This window comes from Saprolegnia diclina (assembly GCF_000281045.1).
Source record: "Saprolegnia diclina VS20 unplaced genomic scaffold supercont1.1, whole genome shotgun sequence".
NCBI classification, from domain to species: domain Eukaryota; phylum Oomycota; class Saprolegniomycetes; order Saprolegniales; family Saprolegniaceae; genus Saprolegnia; species Saprolegnia diclina.
Window position 1 is genome coordinate 1,744,271 of NW_008246068.1, and position 19,519 is coordinate 1,763,789.

Below are 19,519 nucleotides of genomic sequence, written 5' to 3' on the forward strand. Positions count from 1 at the left end.
GCCCTTTTGCAGGAAGGCTTGGAAGTCGTTGTGCACGGAGGCGAGGAGGTCCCGGGACGCAGCACACGCGATGCGGAAGCTCTGTTCGTTGGCGGCCGAGACGAGCAGCACGAGCGGCTCGTCCGCGTCTTTCCCATTCGACTAGCACGTGGCCATGAGACGACACTATCAAGGTATCAACCCGTACCTCGTAGCCCGAGCCACGCCCGCGCAGGCGCACCTTGGCGTTGCCCCCGGCGTCGGCAATGATGCGCTTCATGTACGACCCCGCCGGGCCGATGATGCGGCGGACGGGCCCAAACTCGTGGTCGGCTTCAATCCCCACTGGAATCTTCTCCAAGAGCTCGCCGGTTGCCGTCGTTGTCGTCGTCGTCGTCGTCGTCGGTGCAGAGGTTGTCATGGTCGGTGGAGCCGTCGTCGGCGCCGAGGTCGCGCTTGTCGCCGTCGACGGATCGACGGGCGTGAGCAGCTCGCCGTTGGGCCCGAGGTTGGTCGCGCCGCAGCGCTCGGCAAAGACGTTGGCGAGGGCTTGCGTGGCCGCGAGCGTGAGCGGCCCGATGCGAATCCCGCGCTCGAGGCCCGGCACGCTCTTGAGGTGGTCGTTGAGCACCGGCGGAGCGTTCAAGACGACCTGGAACCGGACTTGGATCGGGAACGGTGACGGAACGTTCGGGCTGTGCGCGAACGCGTTGGGCACCATGTTGGGCACGATCGGCGTCACGGCTTCAAACATCCCGAGCACGTGGCGGTCCGACATGTTGATCAAGAAGAGCGGTGCCCCGGGGCGCACGTTTTTCGCCGCCACTTGCTCCTACGCACAACGAGGTAGGAGGTTGCAATCAGATCTGGTAGCGTACATGGTCTTTGGCGAGCCCGAAGAGCATGCGCCCAAACACCTCGTCGATCGTCGTGCCGTTGCACGCAAAGACAAAGCCCGGGAGGTTGACCTGCCACCGGTGCGCGGGCGGCGCCAGCGGAATCGACGGGTCGACAAAGCCGGCGACCGACTCGGCCGCCATGCGGCGGCGCGTCGCGAGCTCGAGGGCGCCGCCCGGCAGCTTCATCTCGTCTTCGACCGACTTTAGGTGCAGCCGGATCATCGGGTGGAAGAAGAGCTTGTGCATGAGTCCATGGCCGCATTCCTTGACGAGCGTCGCGCCGTTCGGTCTACACCAGAGACGACAATCATGTACACGCTTCAGACAACGATGGAGCCTACGTCTTGGAGAGCGGTGTCTCGGTCGTCGTTGGGATCGTATCGGCCGTCTCGTACGGGATCTCGGCCGTCCGGAGCCACTGCACGCCGATCGCATGGCGCCACTCGCTGTGCGGCAGCGTGGTAGCGTCGAGCGGCGTCGCTGACGCCTCGTCGGCCGGCGCGGGCGGCAGCTGCATGACGCGGGCGACGCACTGGATGTGCAAACTCGGGCTCACCGTCAAAAACACAAACACCTACGCACGTTAGAACCCTGGACGCCGAGGGAACTGGCGTACGTTGTCGAACGCCATGGACGCGTCCGTGATCGCCTTGAGCACGGGCAGCGACACGGCCCACTGGTTGTGGTGCATCGACTGCGCGACGTTCTGGTAGCTGGCCGATCGCAGGTAGAAGTACGCCGAGCGACCCGTGTCGTCCGGCAGCATGGGCGCGTGCACTTCCGGCGCCTTGTGCGAGGGCCCGCTGCTGTGGTGGCCGCGGTCGCCGCCGCGGTCGCTCGGGCCGCGGTCGCCGCCGCCATGGTGGTTGTCGCCCTTTCCGGCGTCCTTGGGGAACGGCCGAAGCTCCTTCTCGCCGTGGGCGAAATGGCACTCGTCGCCAAACGGACACGTGCCCTGCTTTTCCCAGTGCTTGCAGATCGCAATCTTGAAGAACTCGTTCACAGGCTACGGAACGCATGAGAGGGCATGGGCGAGCGAGAGTACATGTACCTGTGTCTTGCGGCGCTTGGCGCTCTCTTCTTCGGCGGCCTTGCTCTGGAGGCCAAAGTCGGCGATGACGGGGCACTCGTCGCGCGGCAGCTTGACGTGGCGGTACCGACACGCGCTGCCATGGGAGCAAAAGCCCTGCTTGTAGAACGCGCACTCCATGCGGTCCTCGTCGGGCACGTGGCGGAAGGGACATTCGGGCACTTGGCACTCCATGCCCCATCGGCACTCGGGCATCTTGGACATATCGTACTGATGCAGGAACTCGCAGTTGTCGCCCTTCATGCAGAGACCGCGCAGCCAATGCCGGCAGACGACCGTACCTCGCTTGAAGTCCTTCTTCGCATCTTCGTCCTGCGGCAGCGCCGTCGAGGCCGCGGCGAGCAGCGCGGGCAGCGCGGCCTCGAAGTCGAAGACAAGAGCTTCCTCGTCGTCGATCCAGATCGTCCCGGGCATCAGAGCGGTGGACCTTAAAGCTCTGCGGCCGACCGGTGCTACGGATAATCGATTTTCTATCCGGAATACCACATGTGTAAAACGTGTGCTTCTTTGTTCACCCTGGTGGCAATTTCAAAGGCCATTTCCCAGGTAATGCTAGAGCTTACGTCGCGACGAGGGAGCTTCTCCCCTGTATGTTATTTAACACTTTTGGTTAGTTAACATCTCAGGACACGGTTGATGGTCATCGCACCGGAACGTGGTGACCTTGGCGCCATTAGCAGCGCCTTGTACGGCGTAGACCAGATATTTGGATGAGTCAAGATGCGAGCAAGAGACTGCGATTTGGTGTCCTTCACGCTTGCTGATCAAATCGTCCCAAGCCTCTAGTGACTTCCAGATTCTCTGCTCCAGATTCGCGGTCTTGGCTGCTTGACGTGCAGCTGGGCGGCTGGCGTTACCGTGCCGACATGCGTCATGCACCAACGTTGACCAATCGAGGACGTTGACGCGACCAAGTCAGCATGCAGGATTCCATCATGGCATGGACTCTACGTCGTGCATGGTGTCCACTCGAGTCACTGAGCGTTGCACTTGATAGACGCAGCTAACTCGGTACATCTACTTTAGACTGAGAAGAAGGCTAGTCGTCTCGGCAGAGGCGCGATGTGGCGCATCAAGATCGGTCGTCGCGCCTGTCCGGTAACAACATGTGACAGTCGTCGCAACTTCAACGGCAAACTCGTTCGAGTCGTCTCGACACTCGGTTGCACGTGCGGCAGTGGGCGCTTTGGCGCCGCGAGCCAATCGGCGCCAGCGTAGCAACGTGATGGCTAGCGACATGTCTCAGGAAGCCACTTGCCGTGCCAAGGTAATCGCCACGGGGCATCCTCGCCATCCACGTTGGCATCCATTTCGCAACTTCATCATGCTTCGCAAGTCGCTCGCCCGGTCCTTTGCGTCGTCGTCGCTTCTCACGCCCGTCTCGATCGAGTCGACGCGCATGTCCTACGCCGATATCATTGTACGTACCCATATCCTGCCATACCGTATTTATATACGATCTTTTCCTTGGTAGGACGACGATGGCGGCGCGCGCGGCCGGTGGCTCAACCACGGCCCGATCCTCGAGCGCATGGACGTCCTCGGCTTTGCGATCTCGGCCAAGCTCACAAAGGGCCCCGCGGCCACCATCAGCCTCGACCAAGTCCGGTCCCACCGCCCGGTCTTCTACGGCGACCTCTTCCGCCTCGAAGGCCAAGTGCTCAACGCGAGCCGGTCCGCGACCTCGATTCAGATCACAGGGTACCGCGTCGACGTCTTGACAGGCGACATCCAGCACACGCACGACGCGATCATTACGCTCGTGGCCATCGATGGTCAAGGTCGCCCGCGGCCGTCGCTGCCGCCGATGACGTCCGAAGTCGACCCGACCATGATGGACGACCGGTGCGTCGCTTCGATTCGACTCTACTTTCTCACCGCGCGCTAGGGCGGAGAAGGCGCAGCAGCGCAAGGAGCTGGCGGCCCGCTGGAACGCCGTGCAGGAAGACGTCGACGCGCTGCCGCGGGTCACGGCCGATATGCTGCAGGAATTCGAGCTGAGCAAGTACCGGCAGTCGTTTGTGCCTGTCAAGGACACGCTCGTCGAGGTCCAAAACTGGTTCATGCCCAAGCACCTCAACAACAACAACACGATCTTTGGCGGCGACCTTCTCCAGTGGATGGTACGCCCATCGATCCTCAGTGGCCGCGTCCTTCATGCGCTAAGTAGGACAAGGTGGCGGCCTTCTGTGCTAAGAAGTTTTGCAAAAGCATCAACATGGCGACCGTGTCGGTGAACCGCATTAGCTTCAAGTCGCCCGTGACCACCGAAGACATTGTGTCAATGCGTGCGCACGTGGTGAGCGTCCGGTACAGTCTACAAGTGCATACGAATATTGTCTTATGTCGTTGGTTGTATGTAGTCGCCACACGCTCGAGGTCGAAGTCGAGGTGTTTGTCGAGCGCATGGGGTCGGGCGAGAAGAAGAAGTCGCACTCGGGCTATTTCACCTGCGTCAACCTCGACGCGGCGCAGCGCCCGGCGTTCATCAAGACGGGCCTCGCGGTCGACGAGGCCGACCAGGATGGCATGCGGTACCTGTTGAAGGCGCAGAAGCGCTGGGAGTTTGACTTGGAAGGCCAGCATCTGCACCAATTCCCGCCTATTCCGCTCTCCAACAACGAGTTCCCAGTCCCGTTCTCGACCCGACAGCAAGACAAGCTGAACATCAAGATTTAGACAACCCACATACCAGAACGTAAGAACTTAACCCCCAATATAGAAATAGACCACCAAGCCCTCTTTTTATGGCCACGGCAGTGCTTGTTAATACTGCTCAACTCCTTTGAGCGTTTATATCGCACTGAGATTTACGCCCAAGTCGTGCGCTTGGAACCCGAGCGACGGATGTCGTGTGTATGACGACTGTAGTCAGCAAGCAGATGCAGAAGACCCCTCACGATTCCCGTCCTGGCGAGTTCGGCCATGATCTTGGTGGTATCCGGATTTCTTGAGTATCCGGATTTCCATGTTGACGGATCTTGGTTAGTTTCCGATCTGGTTGCAATGTGGCGGAAACTACAAAATTTGCATCTTCGGCGCGGCCCCCGGACGACGACGATGATGACGACGACGCGGAAGAGCAGCAGCATCACGCTCGAGTCGACGCACATGTCCTTCGCCGACATCATCGTAGGCGTCGCCTCATGCATGGCCACATGCGAATGCATCATTTCCTAGGGCGAAGAGAGCCTGCGCGGCCAGTGGCTCAGCCAAGGCCCTGTGCTCGAGCGCATGGACGTCGTCGGCGCCGCCGTCGCCGCCAAGTACGCCCATCCTTCTACGATCAATGTGCGCATCACGGACGTCTAGGGTCGCCAACGGCCCCGTCGCGACCGTGAGCTTTGACCAAGTCGATTCGCACAAGCCCGTGTTCCATGGCGACCTCTTCCGCCTCGAGGGCCGCGTCTTGAGCACGAGCAACTCGTCGACGGCCGTGCAGCTCACGGGGTACCGCGAAGAGATGCTGACGGGCAAGGTCACGCACACGCACGACGCGATCATCACGTTTGTGGCCATTGACGCCAAGGGCCGGCCGCGCCCGGGGCTCCCGGCGCTCACGTCGTCGTCGCAGCCCGACCTCGTCGCGTTTCTGTACGTCGTCGTCTGCCTCTATGCCATATATTCATGCGGTATGGATATTGTAGGGCGGAGAAGGCGGTGCATCGCAAGGAGCTCGCGAGTACGTGGCGGACGTACCAGGAAGACGTGGACGCGATGGCGCACATCACCGAGGACATGCTGCAGGTCTACCCCATGTCGACGTCGCGCGAGTCGTTCGTGCCGGTGAGGAACACGCTCGTCGAAGTCAAAAACTGGTTCATGCCCAAGCACCTCAACATGAACAACACGATCTTTGGCGGCGAAATTCTCCAGTGGATGGTACTCGATTCAGGTATTTGGTATCTGGTATCGACTCAGATTCTGGTGTAGGACCGCGTCGCAGTCTTTTGCGCGCGCAAGTTTACCCAGAACGTGTCCATGGTCACCATCTCGATGAACCGCATCTTCTTCAAGCTGCCCATCACGCCCGTCGACATTGTGAGCATGAAGTCGCGCGTTGTCATGGTCCGGTACGCGCTCGTCTCGAATAATTGCGATGACCAGATCTGGTCTGGTAGGCGCCACACCCTCGAGGTCGAAGTCGAAGTTTTCATCGAGCGCATTGGCCAGAGCGAGAAGCGCAAGTCCCACACGGGGTACTTCACCGTCATCAACCTCGACGAAGGCCAGCACAAACTGCCGCTCAAGCGCGGCCTCGCCGTCGACGAAGCCGACCAAGAGAGCATGCGGCACCTTCTAAAGGCGCAGAAGCGCTGGGCCTTCCACGTCGACGACCACCTGCTGCACCAAGTACCGCCGCTCCCGCTCTCCCATGAGAACGCTGGCCCAACGCCGCCGCCCTCGCGCTTGTAGCTTCGTGTACCTACACCGCCATGATGCTGGTGCTGGCTCCTGCAATAGATACATGCCTGTTCAAGATCGTCTGCATTTGGGTTGGGTGTTTTTATCCATATTAAATATGGCATCTGCCGCGCACCGATCGGTCGGGATGACGATGGCTGTAGCAAGGACGTGCGTGCGTTAAGTGGCGTTGAAGGGTTAACCCTTCGAAGCGCTAGCACCGGCGCCGGCGCCATCGCAGCCACGGCGTCCGTCGATGCAGTTCGACGCGAAGGACGGTAAAGGCCCATGTGCCGAATTTAAGAGGAAGCATGCCGAATATAATTATCAACCATGCTCACGGAAGCCGAGTGGGCGGACGCGCTCCTGCCGCTATGGAAGGAGTACTTTGCCTCGGAGGACGACATCGACCTCGTCAAGTCCGACTTCCTTGGGCCGCTGCTCCAGTTCCACGCGCTCCTCCGCGACTGCCGGCAGCCCGACGGCTTCCTCGCCCAAGTGCGTCCAGCCATCCTAGTTGAGTGCGCATTGATGCTGCTGGCTAGGTCAACCTCATGGAGGCGACGGTCGTGACGGTCCTGGCCAAGCATCTCTTTAGCCTCTTTGGCGACGACGCGCAAGAGTGCTTCACGGTCGGGTACGAGCACTACCTCCGGTCGCTTGGCCTCGCGCTGTGCATGGTACGACCTCGATCGCCGGCGCCGCCGCCGACGTCGTCTCGCTGTAGCTGCGCCACGAAGACGAGATTGCGGCGTCCGAATACGACATGCTTCCGCGCGACAAGCTCGTCATGACCAAGGACAAGATTTACGTGCGCATCGTGGGCTGGGAGCCCGAGACATCGATCGGCGACCTCAAGGCCCACGCCGTCGACACGTTCGTCAGCGTCACGGGCACCGTCATCCGCGTCAACGCGATCAAGCCGCTCGTCGTCTGGTGCGAGTTTCTCTGCGAGAAATGCGAAGGCGTCACGCCCCGGTACTTTCCCGATGGCAACTTTGACCCGCCATCGGGCTGCGGCAGCTGCAAGAGCAAGGCCGCGCTCGTCCCGCACCGCAGCTCGGCGCGCACCGTCGACTTTCAAAAGATCAAGTTGATACCAACAACTCCTCGCAATACGTTCTTAGGGATATGGCGACTAGGCTACAGGAGGTCGACAACTGCGACGCGGCCGCGGGTCGCATTCCGCGCATGGTCGAAGTCGAGCTCTTAGAAGAACTCGTCGACTCGTGCGTGCCTGGCAGCGTCGTCACCGTCTGCGGCGCCGTCAAGGCCATGAACTCGGAGCTCCACGGCGGCAAGTACGGCAAGCAAGCCCAAGCCAGCAGTCTCTACGTGCTCTACCTCGTTGCAAATTCCGTGACGAGCGTCACGCAGTCCGAGGTCGTCGTCTTGCGACTGCTTGAAGACCTCATGGGCGTGGCGTAGGCGTCGTCGACCCAGGAGAACGTCGAGTTCACCGCCGAGGCAAGGACGCGACCCTGCTCATCTTGAGCCTATCTTGCGGCGCGTAGGACCTCGATGGCATCTACAAGATCGCACATATGGACCGCGTGTTTGACCGGCTCATTCACTCATTTTGCCCTGGTATCTTCCGCAACGAGCTCGTCAAGGTGCGACATGTCTTGAACGCCCGAGATACGACATTCGTATGTGGTAGGCAGGACTGTTGCTCGCGCTCTTTGGCGGCGCCCAGCGCAAGGAGGACGCTGGCTTCACCCGCAGCGACTCCCACGTGCTCATGGTCGGTGACCCGGGCCTCGGGAAAAGCCAGGTCCCTCCGTCGTCCATGTCTCGACAGCAATATGAGCCATGGAAGTAGATGCTGCGGGCCGTCTCGATGGTGACACCGCGCGGTATCTACGTCGGCGGCAACACGACAACGACGACGGGGCTTACCGTCACGATGGTCAAGGACTCGTCCGGCGACTACGCGCTCGAAGCCGGTGCGCTCGTCCTGGCCGACCAGGTAGGCTCGGTATTTGTTTCAATGTATCAAGTTCTCGGAACGACTAGGGTGTTTGTTGCATTGATGAGTTTGACAAGATGGGTATTGACTACCAGGCGCTGCTCGAGGCCATGGAGCAGCAGAGCATTAGCATTGCCAAGGCGGGTGCGACCAACTAACTGACTGAAGACGTATGGAAGCCGTGTGTAGGCATCGTGTGCAACTTGAACGCGCGGACGTCGGTGATTGCGGCGGCGAATCCCTCGGGCGGCCACTACAACCGAAGCCGGAGCGTCTCGGAGAACCTCAAGATGAAGGCCGCGTTGGTAGCAACTTCTGTCGTTGGTTCTATCGGCATAAAGGACTGTAGCTCTCGCGCTTCGACTTGATTTTCGTGCTCCTCGACCGGCCCGACTCGAACCGCGACCACATGCTCTCGGAGCACGTCATGTACAACCACTTGACGTCCAAGCAGAAGCGCCAGCGCGTCGAGTTGGGCGCTGGGTCGCAGAAGAAATGGTCGCAGTCGCGCTTGGACCAAGGACCCCCGGCCGACATTGGGGATGCGAACGACGGGTCGCTCAAGCAGCGGCTCATGGCCAACTGGGCCGAGCTCCAAGAAACGCCCATCTCGATCTACCTCATCCGGCGCTACATCGCCTACGCTCGAAAGTACATCCACCCCAAGCTGTCGCCGGACGCCAAGACCTTTCTGCAGGAAAAATATTTGAAAATGCGCGCTGACGCCGAGACGTCGTCCGACGGGATCCCAATCACGATGCGGCAGCTCGAGTCGCTCATCCGGCTCGCGCAAGCCCGCGCCAAGATCGAACTCAAGGACGTCGTCGAGGTGCAGCACGCCTACGACGTGGTCGAAATCATGCAAGAATGCCTGCTCGACACGTACACGACTGAGGACGGCGACTTGGACTTTGGCCGGTCGGGCGGCCTCAGCCTCTCGAAAAAGGTACTAGTACACTCAATCAATCGATCAGTCAATCAATCAATGTATCACGATAGGTCAAGGCGTACATGGCGCGACTCAAGAAGGCTGCGATCACGCGCAACTCGACAAAGTTTAGCATGGACGAGCTTCTTGAAGTTGCCAACAGCATGGCGCTGCAGGTCGACGACTTCCGCGACTTCATCGATATCTTGCGCAACGAGTGCTACGTGCTCAAGCAAGGCCCCAACGTCTACAAGGTGCAGCTGTAGCTTCAAGAGCGCTCGCCGGCGATCCATCTACCCTCACGGCGTCATCACACTCTAAGAAATACACTGCTCGCTCGGACTCTGTCTTGGTCGTAGCAACAGACACTCGTGGCAGCACCAGCGGCGTGCGATTCTAAAGAAGGTGCTCTTTTACGAATCAGGTGCTCTTTTGAGACTTATGACCCAGACCTGGTCCGTGGCATCGTGGCCTTCCAAGATGGCCTTCCGTTGCAGACGCTCGAGCTCATGCGTGTGCTCCATGGCATCGTCTTCTATGCGCCCAGCCGCCTGCAGGAGCACGTGGCAGCGATGCGCGCAGTCCTGCCAGCATGGCTCGCTCGCTATTCCCTCGACCACCTCGATGCGCTCTGGGAGACGCAGGTCCGCACACCGCTCTACTACTGCGCGTTCCTCTACGACGACGCGTCCATCTTGCGCCACCTGCATGATCGCGGCCGCTTGCTCTCTCGCTGGATGTTCTGGACACCGGCGATCCGCGTCGGCAAGATGGACGTGATCGCCTACCTCTGCAGCGTCGCCGACGCGCGCGCAGAACCGCGGCTCATGGCCACCGCCGCCGAGTGCGGCAACCTCGAGCTCGTATTGTACCTCGCGCACCAAGGCTGCGACGCCACGGACGCTCTTAATATGGCGTGCAAGCACGGTCACCTCGCGATCGCGCAGCGCCTGCATGCGCTCGGCCTCGGCGCGTGGGACCCCAAGGTCCTCGGCAGCGTCGCCTCGCGCGGGCACCTCGACGTCCTCTGCTCTCTGCACGATCACGGCTACGCGGGCTTCTCGTCGTCGACGCTCACGGCCGCGGCTGCCAATGGCCACTTGGACATCGTCCTCTTCCTCTGCCAACACCGACACGAAGCTCGTCTCGATACCGCTCTCGTGGCTGCGGCCACCAACGGGCATGTCCACGTCGTGCGATGGCTCGATCAGCAAACAAACGCATCTGCTGTGCTGCGTGATCGTGGTTCAGGTCGCCCAGCGTGGGGGCCACCACGCGTTGGTTGCGTACCTTACGCCAGCGGTAGTCTAGCTGCGACGCTGGCAGAGTAAGACATGACGTACTGTATGTGGTCTTGCAGCGTTCGCAGGAGTGAGCACAGACCTCATGCACGGATGGATAAGCTGTCTCTACGCCACATCCTCCAACTCGGCCCTTTGAAGATGCGACGTGTGGCCATGAGACGGTGCAAATGAGCGATCTCGATGCTGGACGACGTCAGCGATCGCGTCTGAAGCGCACGCCTGCGCCAAGTACTATCGTTGAACTCCGACTTCCTCTTATATCTCTCGTTTTGGTGCTCGCTTCGAGCCCGACGAGATGGTGTAGCATCGTTGTGGCACTTGGTCGCGTGACACACCGGGCTGCTACATTGACACTACACGACGATCCTACTCTCGGAAGCATCTGGGTACCGCGGGCGCAGCCGCCACTCGCGGCGCCACCAGCTAGCCCAAGCGCTTGCTACGCCTGCGTAGCTGTCAGCGCTAGCCGCTCGGGCGCAGCGTTGCCAGCCACGAGCGCAAGGTCGCACGTTCGACCGCCAGAAGATCTACGGAACTGTAACGATGTGCTGCGCGTTGATTGGTCCATGAATTGCGAGAATTGTACGTGATTGGTCCGATCGCACCTGGGTAAGCTACTCGGATCCGTTGGATTCGCCATTTTTCCATTTTACGATGGGCCGCGTGCTTCGCTTGGCAGACCTGCTCTGGAGCATCACGCGCTTCCAAGACGGCTGCACGCCCGACACGCTCGCGGTGCTGCGCCGCCTCCGCGCAGCGTACGCGACCAAGGACGCATGCTACTACAACGACCCGGACGACCTCGCCGACGTCTTTGCAAGCTGGCGCAGCCGACGGGGCACCCTCGGCCTCGCCGTCCTCTGCGACAAGGGCTACGACCGCCACCTCTTTTGTTATGCGCTGCGCATCGGCGACGTCGGCTTAGCGACGTGCGTGGCGACGACGCGCGCGATCGCGCTTGACGAGCTGCACTGGCTCCTCGCGGCCAAGTATGGGCACGTCGCGGTGCTCGACTTTCTCTACAGCCAGCGCGACGCACTGCCGCTTTTGCCGTCCTCGCTGCTGAGCGAAGCGGCGCGATGGGGTCACTTGCCGCTGGTGCGCTACCTCCACGAGAAGGGGCTGGACGCGACGCACGTCTTGTACTGCGCCGTCATGCACGGCCACGTGCACGTGGCACAGTACGCCCATGCAGAGCGTCTCGGACAGTGGTTCCCGAGCCTTGTCACGAGCGTCGTCTCCAAGGGCGATGCTGCCATGCTTGCGTTCGTCCTCGCGCATGGCTACGCCGGCGTGACGCCGCGCTCCGTCGTGATCGCAGCCAAGTTTGGCCACTTGGCGCTCGTGCAGATGCTGTACGCAGAGGCGGACGACACTGCGTTCGAAGAGGCGCTCTTCAAGGCCTCGTGGCACGGCCACCTGCACGTGGTCAAGTGGCTCGACACGCAGCGACTCGAGGCGGAGGTTCCGCACCGCATTCTGGACGAAGCCAAGATGCCACTGGATGTGATGAAGTACTTTCTACTCGAGCGACGAAGCGACTCGACGCGCGCGACCGCGCTGCGCTGCCACCCCATCCACACGCCGCGCCTGACCGCCCACGAGCCCCGCGCCACAATACGCCACGTGTTCGACTAACTATTAACTGATGGTCTTGTGTGTGTGGAGGTGGATCGAGGCTGTCACGGTGGTCTGCTGTTCTGCGCAGGACGCTGGAGTCGGTGGTGCAGTCGTAGATAGCTACTAGCCGACGCCAGGGCCGAGGAGCAGTCGAACTCTGGTGTGTAGACTTGGTTCTTATCACGGTCCCACTCCCAGTATCAACCTCCTGCCAGCACATGGTATCGAGTCTGGTGGCAATTAGTATCAAGTCCTTTTACGGATACGGTTTTATGCAGTGAGCGCCACACGGCCATGCAGCGCCGTGTCCAACGCTGCGTCGCGCCACTGCCATCAAGTATCCTCTTCCGCAACTTCCATCAAGAGACATCAACCTCTCGACCAACAAGTCTCCCTAAGTTCTTAGTCCCTTCTATCACCACCGGTCCCTTCTCTCGTGCTTTTAGTTAGTCGCCTTCAATCCAACAACAACAATCAACTGGCAGGTACGTCACCATCACTCGCGCGTGTGGCAAGTCGAATCAACCGGCGGAATCTTCCAGAATCCGGATACGCGGAATCTAGAAGCTTGCGTTCGATTGGCTAAAATTCGGCGGTGCCGTGTGATTGGCCATTTTATCGACCTTTCTAGAAGCTCGCCCGACCTCCGCTACCCGAGCTCACTTTTGGATTTGCCTTCTCAAGACAACAGCAAGACCACCATGGCGGACTCGTCGGAAACGTTTGCCTTCTCGGCCGACATCAACCAGCTCCTCTCGCTCATCATCAACACGTTCTACTCGAACAAGGACGTGTTCCTCCGCGAACTCATCTCGAACGCGTCGGATGCGCTCGACAAGATCCGCTACCAGTCGCTCACGGACGCGTCGGTGCTCGACTCGGACAAGGACCTCGAGATCAAGGTGATCCCGGACAAGGCCAACGGCACGCTCACGCTCCAGGACTCGGGTCTCGGCATGACCAAGGCCGACCTCGTCAACAACCTCGGCACGATCGCCAAGTCGGGCACGAAGGCCTTCATGGAGGCCCTCCAGGCCGGCGCCGATATCTCGATGATCGGTCAGTTCGGTGTCGGTTTCTACTCGGCCTACCTCGTCGCCGACCGCGTCACCGTGCACTCGAAGCACAACGACGACGAGCAGCACGTGTGGGAGTCGGCCGCCGGCGGCTCGTTCACGGTCACGCGCGACTTGACCTCGGAGCCCATCCAGCGCGGTACGCGCATCGTGCTCAAGCTCAAGGAGGACATGCTCGAGTACCTCGAGGAGCGCAAGCTCAAGGACCTCGTCAAGAAGCACTCTGAGTTCATTGGCTTCCCGATCCGCCTCTACGTCGAGAAGACGACGGAGAAGGAGGTCACGGACGACGAGGACGAGGAAGAAGAGGAGAAGGACGGCGACGACAAGCCCAAGATCGAAGAAGTCACGGACGACGACGACAAGAAGAAGAAGACCAAGAAGATCAAGGAAGTGTCGCACGAGTGGGACCACCTCAACGCGCAGAAGCCCATCTGGATGCGCAAGCCCGAGGATGTGACGCACGAGGAGTATGCTGCCTTCTACAAGTCGCTCACGAACGACTGGGAGGAGCATGCGTCGGTCAAGCACTTCTCGGTCGAGGGCCAGCTCGAGTTCAAGGCGTGCCTCTTCACGCCCAAGCGCGCGCCGTTCGACATGTTCGAGGGTGGTGCCAAGAAGAAGCTCAACAACATCAAGCTCTACGTGCGCCGCGTCTTCATCATGGACAACTGCGAGGACCTCATGCCCGAGTACCTCTCGTTCGTCAAGGGTGTGGTCGACTCGGAAGACTTGCCGCTTAACATCTCGCGTGAGACGCTCCAGCAGAACAAGATCCTCCGCGTTATCAAGAAGAACCTCGTCAAGAAGTGCTTGGACATGTTCAACGAGCTCGCCGAAGACGCCGAGAAGTACAAGAAGTTCTACGAGGCCTTCTCGAAGAACCTCAAGCTCGGCATCCACGAAGACTCGACCAACCGCACCAAGATTGCCAAGCTCTTGCGCTACCACTCGACCAAGTCGGGCGAGGACCTCACGTCGCTCGACGACTACATCTCGCGCATGCCCGAGAACCAGCCCGGCATTTACTACGTGACGGGCGAGTCGAAGAAGTCGGTCGAGAACTCGCCGTTCATTGAGAAGCTCAAGAAGAAGGGCTATGAAGTCCTCTTCATGGTCGACCCCATCGACGAGTACGCTGTCCAGCAGCTCAAGGACTACGAGGGCAAGAAGCTCATCTGCGCCACGAAGGAAGGCCTCGACATGTCCGAGTCAGAGGATGAGAAGAAGTCGTTCGAGGAGGCCAAGGCCGCCACGGAGGGCCTCTGCAAGCTCATGAAGGAAGTGCTTGACGAGAAGGTCGAGAAGGTCCAGATCTCGAACCGCATTGTCGAGTCGCCTTGCGTGCTCGTCACGGGCGAGTACGGCTGGTCGGCCAACATGGAGCGCATCATGAAGGCGCAGGCCCTCCGCGACTCGTCGACCTCGTCGTACATGTCGTCGAAGAAGACGATGGAGATCAACCCGTTGCACCCGATCATCAAGTCGCTCCGCGAGAAGGCTGATGTTGACAAGAGCGACAAGACGGTCAAGGACCTCATCTGGCTCCTCTACGATACGTCGCTCCTCACCTCGGGCTTCTCGCTCGACGAGCCCACGACGTTTGCCAACCGCATCCACCGCCTCATCAAGCTCGGCCTCAGCATCGACGACGATGACGTTGTCGACGAGAACCTCGATGACCTCCCGCCGCTCGAGGGCGACGATGGCATGGAGGAGTCGACGATGGAGGAAGTCGACTAAATGTCTTCTCGCACATAACTTGTAATGCCAACTGCATGAACATCTTCGTACATTTATCTACGTTGCTCAGTTGAGAATCAAAAGGTCTTTTCGTGCCCCGGGGCACAAAGGACAATGCAGTCGGTGCCGTGGAGCTCCTTGAAGTTGACCATGAGCCGCGGGTTGGTCGGGTCGAGCAAGCGCGCCTTTTGGATGTCGGCGGCGGCCTCGGCGTGTCGCCCGAGCGCCTTGTATGCGAAGCCGCGCCGGAAGGCCGCGTGGGCGTTGGTCGGATTCCGCTTGAGGACGTGCGAGAAGTCGTCGATGGCCTCTTCGTAGTAGCGCTCGAGCTGCAGCGCCTTGCCGCGTTCGTGGAAGTAGACGAGCTGCTCGTCTTGCGCCTAGTTGATAGTCTCTCGATACATTGATACGATTGCAGTGTCTGTGGATACCGTCGCAATCGCGTCGGTGAAGCTCTCGATCGCGTCCATGCAGCGCTCGATCGACGCGTACGCGAGGCCAATGTAATAGTGACTAAAAGTATCAAGATTGTATCAAGAGTATCCAGAGACGAGCCAGGCGGACATTTCCGAGAGGTACGAGATGCTGGGGGCGTGCGCCAGCGCCGATCGCAGCTGCACGATGGCCTCGGGGAACTGAAGCCGGTGGAAGAGGACCATGCCGGCGTGGAAGAGAAGCCGCGGGTCCGTCGGCGCGAGCTTGAGCCCGACAACCAGGTCCAGATGGGCCTTCTGGTACTCGCAGCACTCGAGGTAGCAGATCGCGCGGTGCAGCCGGAAGCTCGGTTCGCGCTTGTTGAGCTCGACGCAGCTCTGTTCCGCCATCGCTCCCTTGAACGACGTTCGAGAAGAAGAAGGGCTCGTACCGAGAGGTCGGCGATCGCGAGCTCGTACAGCCCAAGCCCACGGTGGGCGAGTCCCCGTGCATTGTATATGCCTGGGCCGGACGCGCCAAAGGTCAGCGCCAGCGAGAGGTCGGCGACCGCCGCGTCGAAGTGACTCAGCCGTAAATGGCTCTCGCCGCGGTGGTAGACGTGGAGTGCGTCGGGCGATGGCGCGACCGCTATCGCACTCGAGTAGTCCTACAGACCACGTCTCGCTGACTACTCTTAGTTATGATACAGTAGTAAAGCGCACCTCGATCGCGAGCTCGTGCAGTCCAATGTCTTGAAACAAGAGCGCGCGGGCGGCAAGAAAGGCCGGCTCCGTCGGCAGGTCGTGGATGGCCGCTGTGAACGTTGCGACCGCGGCCTCGTGCTGGTGGTTTTCGTGCTGCAGTAGGCCAATGTGGTACTTGGAGGCCACCTACGAATCGCAGACAGGATATTTTCACAAAAACTCGATCCAAAAAGCAAAATTTGTACGTGCGCCGGGTCAAGCTGCAGCGCCATGTCGAGAAAGTGCTGCGTCTGCTGCGGGTGCCGCTTGAGATGCATGACCATGGCTTTCCCAAAGAGATACCGCGGCGACTCGGGCACGATACTGCACGCCATGTCCATGTCGGCCAGCGCCGCTTCCAGCTGCTCGAATATGCTCATCGCACCGGTGGTCGTCGCTGGCGCCTCAGCCGTCGTGCTGTTGCTGCTGGTTTTGGGTCCATTTCTAGCTCAAATGTGAGCGTGGACGATCCTATGTGGGTGGCATTTGCTACCGGTCCTCGGACGACTCGAGCTCGGAGCGCAGAAGGAGATCGTGGGCGAGCTGGTTGGCGGTCTCTTGCGCCGAAATCTCTTCAAGGCCGACCGCGATGCGCGTGAGACCGCGGTTGTAGTAGGCCTGGGCGTCCTTGCCGTCGAGTTTGATGGCCAAATGAAAGTCCGAGAGCGCCATGCGATAGTACTCGTGCCCCTACTCCCAGTTAGTTTAGCATTTTTTCCTAGTCGTTTTCATATATATACCTTTTCAAAATACGCTTGACCGCGGTTGTTGTAGTACGCCGGGTTGGAATCCAGGAGCGCGATCGCGGTCGAAAAGTGCTTGATCGCACTTTCCAAGTCGTGGTACTATGGTGGTAGAATGGACTTGTCTCGTCCATACATGAAGGAATGATCTACCTCCATGTAGCACTGCGCGAGCGAGTTGTAGACCGTCGAGTTGCGCGGCTCGAGCTTGATCGCTTGCATCATATCGTCCACGCACTTGTCTGCATCGTTATAGACAATCTCTCCACACGTCTATGACTAGATACCAAAGAGCCCGAGCCGGCGGTAGCAGTTGCCGCGGCTATGGAGCGCGCGAAACTCGGTGCGAGGTCCGCCCGACGCATCGTCGAGGGCTTTGGTAAAGTCGCAGATTGCGAGCTCGTAGTGGTTGATGTCGTAGAGGACGAGCGCGCGGTTGAAGTAGTGGGTTCCCTAATCAACACGTCCGCCTACGAAAACACAAATGCGTTCATCGTACCCGCTTGGTATCGTACTCGATCGCGAGCGTAAAGTCTTCGAGCGCATCGGCGGCCCGTCCGAGCTACGCTCAGTTCTTAGAGTACTAGAGGAATCCAAGGAAGAACCTTGCGAAAGCACGTGCCTCGGCTCGCATAGTACGTCGGACACTTGTCGTCGAGCGAAATCGCCATGTCAAAGTCGGCGATCGCGGCCTCAAACTCGTTGATGGCGCGGAAGCTGTTGCCGCGCGCAAGGAAATACCGGGCGTGACCTGGTCGGACGGCGATCGCCATCGAGATGAGCTCAATCGCCTTGACATGGTCCTCGGCCCCCGTCGCGCTGTGCGCAATCTCAACGCCCTAGACGATGTATCTATCCAACTATCCACATAGATAGATGGTCATCACCTTTTGGTAAAAGTCGATGGCTTGGTGCTCGGTCGTCTTCTTCTCCTGGTTCTGCTCCATGCGAATGTCGTCGTAGCTAAATATGCGATGAAACGATCGCAGTCCTTCGTGTTGACGCCATTTTCTAGTTCATTCGAGTAGTAACTACCTTGGACCAAGATCTTAGCGCCACTCGATGCATCCTGTAGTACTGTAGTATGTAGAGCTCTGGATGACATTTGATTTATAAATGCGTTAAACTTTGCGTGTTTAACGTCATCCCAGTGATTGAGATCGCAATGGCCTTTGCAAAGAGTATCAGTATGCTGGCGCAATGCTGAAGCAGGAGCCGTGACCGCACCGCATGGTAATAGTAATAGATAGCCCAATTTGGTCTCAAGCAGTCTCAAAGGAGTATCGAAGGGGCCGCGTTCGTGCTCGGTGGCGCCCTCCGCCCCATCTCAATTTTCAACGGCTATGCGATCACCGACATCAAGATGCGCGTGTCGCACTGCAGCCAGTGCGCAGAGTTTGTCCGCTTCCTTCGCTCCGACACGCAGTTGGAGATGGAGGAAGAGGACCAACTCTGTCCCGAGACCCAACGCGCATTCACCCGGAACAAGCGCCGGCTCGAACTCGATACGCATTTTGACAGCGAGATGCACCAGTTTCTCTTGATGGAGCGGCTCGACATGGTGTCATCAAAGACGTCGGCCGAGACCGCTCAACGCGCGTTCCTTCAATACCGGGACAAGGAGTGTGTCTCTGAATGCGCTGCTCACCGAGGTAGCAGCACAAGCCACGACCAAGAAACTGACGGCGCCTGCGAAATGCAAGCCCCGGCGCTAGGGCGTGCCCAAGTACATCGCTGCATGCTTGTGTTAATATCCCTTTAGCGGTCTATGACGTATATACACGTTAATCTAAGCATACATACACCTTGTATACTAAAGTACTTGCGAGATGAACTCTGACGTGACTCAGCCATTTCAGTGAGCGTTAGCATGCGACTGGGGGTCGGGACTCGTGGGACGACACTGGAGCTTGTTCATTGGGTTGCTTGCCCGGTGGTTTTGGCGCCAGTTCTGCAAGCAGCGCCGTGAGCTGGCGGACACATCGTGCGTCCTGGCGATACCTCGCCTCGCGGTACGCATGCTCTGCTGCCGCTTCCGCTGATCGCATGCCAGGCCACGTTCGCTTGTGTAGCTCCACTTTAAACTGTGTGGTCTCGAGCACGAGGCGTTCCGGGTTGCGCGCCACGACAGCCTCGACTTCATCGCAGAGATTGTTCGGGCTGGAAGGGCTCCACTTCACCTCGACCGTCATCGTCGTACAGTTGCCGGTGCGAAAGAAGCGGCCAACGTCAGCACACGGGTCGCAGTGCGACTCGTCCAGCGCAATGTCGGTGATGGCGTAGCCGTTGAAGTCTGGCAGCGGGGCGAGCGCGCCACCACCGACGAAAGCTGCCTTGCACTCGGTCGCCAAGTACACTAGCAAGTCTTGGACGCGCGCGTCCGATGCCCGGAGTTGCAGATGCTCGACCAAGGGGAAGAAGGTGTGACGAACGCCGTCGAGTGTCTGCGGTATCGACGCGCGCCACATCGTTGCAAGCAGCATCGCCACTCGGGGCGCCACGATCGCGAGAGCAGTAAGGACGTCGGCAAAGGATACAAGCATTGGCTCCAAATCTTCAACGTCGCGCACATTGGTGAGGAGTTTTCTGGCGAGCGCGAAGAGGAAA

At 59.6% G+C, this 19,519-nt stretch overlaps 8 protein-coding genes across 9 annotated transcripts; 6 read left to right on the forward strand and 2 right to left on the reverse strand.

Annotated features, from left to right (window-relative positions):
* Positions 1-141: 141 nt before the first annotated feature.
* On the reverse strand, positions 142-2,382 carry SDRG_00589 (hypothetical protein; the record flags this gene model as incomplete). Its single annotated transcript, XM_008606071.1, has 6 exons — positions 142-165; positions 188-811; positions 858-1,167; positions 1,220-1,452; positions 1,495-1,884; positions 1,930-2,382. 6 exons carry the CDS (start codon positions 2,380-2,382, stop codon positions 142-144), a joined length of 2,034 nt encoding a protein of 677 aa, XP_008604293.1.
* Positions 2,383-3,221: 839 nt separating this feature from the next.
* Positions 3,222-4,726, forward strand: SDRG_00590 (hypothetical protein). The gene is made up of 5 exons (XM_008606072.1): positions 3,222-3,388; positions 3,443-3,813; positions 3,857-4,091; positions 4,139-4,278; positions 4,332-4,726. Exons 1-5 carry the CDS (start codon positions 3,293-3,295, stop codon positions 4,645-4,647), a joined length of 1,158 nt encoding a protein of 385 aa, XP_008604294.1. The 5' UTR covers positions 3,222-3,292; the 3' UTR covers positions 4,648-4,726.
* Positions 4,727-4,968: 242 nt separating this feature from the next.
* Positions 4,969-6,518, forward strand: SDRG_00591 (hypothetical protein). The gene is made up of 6 exons (XM_008606073.1): positions 4,969-5,100; positions 5,149-5,234; positions 5,281-5,562; positions 5,616-5,850; positions 5,902-6,041; positions 6,090-6,518. The coding sequence occupies exons 1-6, from the start codon at positions 4,975-4,977 to the stop codon at positions 6,382-6,384; spliced, it is 1,164 nt and encodes a 387-aa protein (XP_008604295.1). The 5' UTR covers positions 4,969-4,974; the 3' UTR covers positions 6,385-6,518.
* Positions 6,519-6,700: 182 nt separating this feature from the next.
* SDRG_00592 lies at positions 6,701-9,689 on the forward strand. 2 transcript variants are annotated; one of them, XM_008606074.1, is made up of 12 exons: positions 6,703-6,870; positions 6,918-7,052; positions 7,100-7,464; positions 7,515-7,755; positions 7,801-7,839; positions 7,887-7,985; positions 8,033-8,146; positions 8,195-8,341; positions 8,389-8,485; positions 8,531-8,646; positions 8,691-9,287; positions 9,341-9,689. In XM_008606074.1, the coding sequence occupies exons 1-12, from the start codon at positions 6,706-6,708 to the stop codon at positions 9,533-9,535; spliced, it is 2,310 nt and encodes a 769-aa protein (XP_008604296.1). In that variant the 5' UTR covers positions 6,703-6,705; the 3' UTR covers positions 9,536-9,689. The 2 variants fall into 2 exon arrangements, with proteins under 2 accessions (XP_008604297.1, XP_008604296.1); XM_008606075.1 differs by having other exon boundaries at positions 6,701-7,052.
* A 152-nt stretch (positions 9,690-9,841) lies between these two features.
* On the forward strand, positions 9,842-10,580 carry SDRG_00593 (hypothetical protein; the record flags this gene model as incomplete). The annotated part of the gene is made up of 2 exons (XM_008606076.1): positions 9,842-10,520; positions 10,576-10,580. The coding sequence occupies 2 exons, from the start codon at positions 9,842-9,844 to the stop codon at positions 10,578-10,580; spliced, it is 684 nt and encodes a 227-aa protein (XP_008604298.1).
* A 610-nt stretch (positions 10,581-11,190) lies between these two features.
* On the forward strand, positions 11,191-12,276 carry SDRG_00594 (hypothetical protein). The gene has a single exon (XM_008606077.1). It carries the CDS (start codon positions 11,228-11,230, stop codon positions 12,209-12,211), a length of 984 nt encoding a protein of 327 aa, XP_008604299.1. The 5' UTR covers positions 11,191-11,227; the 3' UTR covers positions 12,212-12,276.
* A 618-nt stretch (positions 12,277-12,894) lies between these two features.
* On the forward strand, positions 12,895-15,012 carry SDRG_00595 (heat shock protein 90-2; the record flags this gene model as incomplete). Its single annotated transcript, XM_008606078.1, has 1 exon — positions 12,895-15,012. One exon carries the CDS (start codon positions 12,895-12,897, stop codon positions 15,010-15,012), a length of 2,118 nt encoding a protein of 705 aa, XP_008604300.1.
* A 21-nt stretch (positions 15,013-15,033) lies between these two features.
* SDRG_00596 (hypothetical protein) lies at positions 15,034-19,395 on the reverse strand (the record flags this gene model as incomplete). Its single annotated transcript, XM_008606079.1, has 14 exons — positions 15,034-15,392; positions 15,444-15,525; positions 15,577-15,824; positions 15,878-16,093; positions 16,149-16,316; positions 16,376-16,613; positions 16,663-16,859; positions 16,910-17,014; positions 17,066-17,154; positions 17,200-17,365; positions 17,412-17,474; positions 17,518-17,751; positions 17,800-17,875; positions 18,914-19,395. 14 exons carry the CDS (start codon positions 19,393-19,395, stop codon positions 15,090-15,092), a joined length of 2,667 nt encoding a protein of 888 aa, XP_008604301.1. The 3' UTR covers positions 15,034-15,089.
* Between the last annotated feature and the right edge of the window lie 124 nt (positions 19,396-19,519).

Bases quoted from the DNA above. Each gene is read 5' to 3' on its own strand.
- SDRG_00590 (XM_008606072.1), top strand. From the start codon at position 3,293: ATGCTTCGCAAGTCGCTCGCCCGGTCCTTTGCGTCGTCGTCGCTTCTC. The intron at 3,389-3,442 runs GTACGTACCCAT...TTTCCTTGGTAG, and splicing joins TGTCCTACGCCGATATCATT to GACGACGATGGCGGCGCGCG. The intron at 4,092-4,138 runs GTACGCCCATCG...TGCGCTAAGTAG, and splicing joins GCGACCTTCTCCAGTGGATG to GACAAGGTGGCGGCCTTCTG.
- SDRG_00592 (XM_008606074.1), top strand. From the start codon at position 6,706: ATGCTCACGGAAGCCGAGTGGGCGGACGCGCTCCTGCCGCTATGGAAG. The intron at 7,986-8,032 runs GTGCGACATGTC...CGTATGTGGTAG, and splicing joins TCCGCAACGAGCTCGTCAAG to GCAGGACTGTTGCTCGCGCT. The intron at 8,647-8,690 runs GTAGCAACTTCT...AAAGGACTGTAG, and splicing joins TCAAGATGAAGGCCGCGTTG to CTCTCGCGCTTCGACTTGAT.
- SDRG_00591 (XM_008606073.1), top strand. From the start codon at position 4,975: ATGTGGCGGAAACTACAAAATTTGCATCTTCGGCGCGGCCCCCGGACG. The intron at 5,235-5,280 runs GTACGCCCATCC...ACGGACGTCTAG, and splicing joins GGCGCCGCCGTCGCCGCCAA to GGTCGCCAACGGCCCCGTCG. The intron at 5,563-5,615 runs GTACGTCGTCGT...TGGATATTGTAG, and splicing joins CCCGACCTCGTCGCGTTTCT to GGCGGAGAAGGCGGTGCATC.
- SDRG_00594 (XM_008606077.1), top strand. From the start codon at position 11,228: ATGGGCCGCGTGCTTCGCTTGGCAGACCTGCTCTGGAGCATCACGCGC.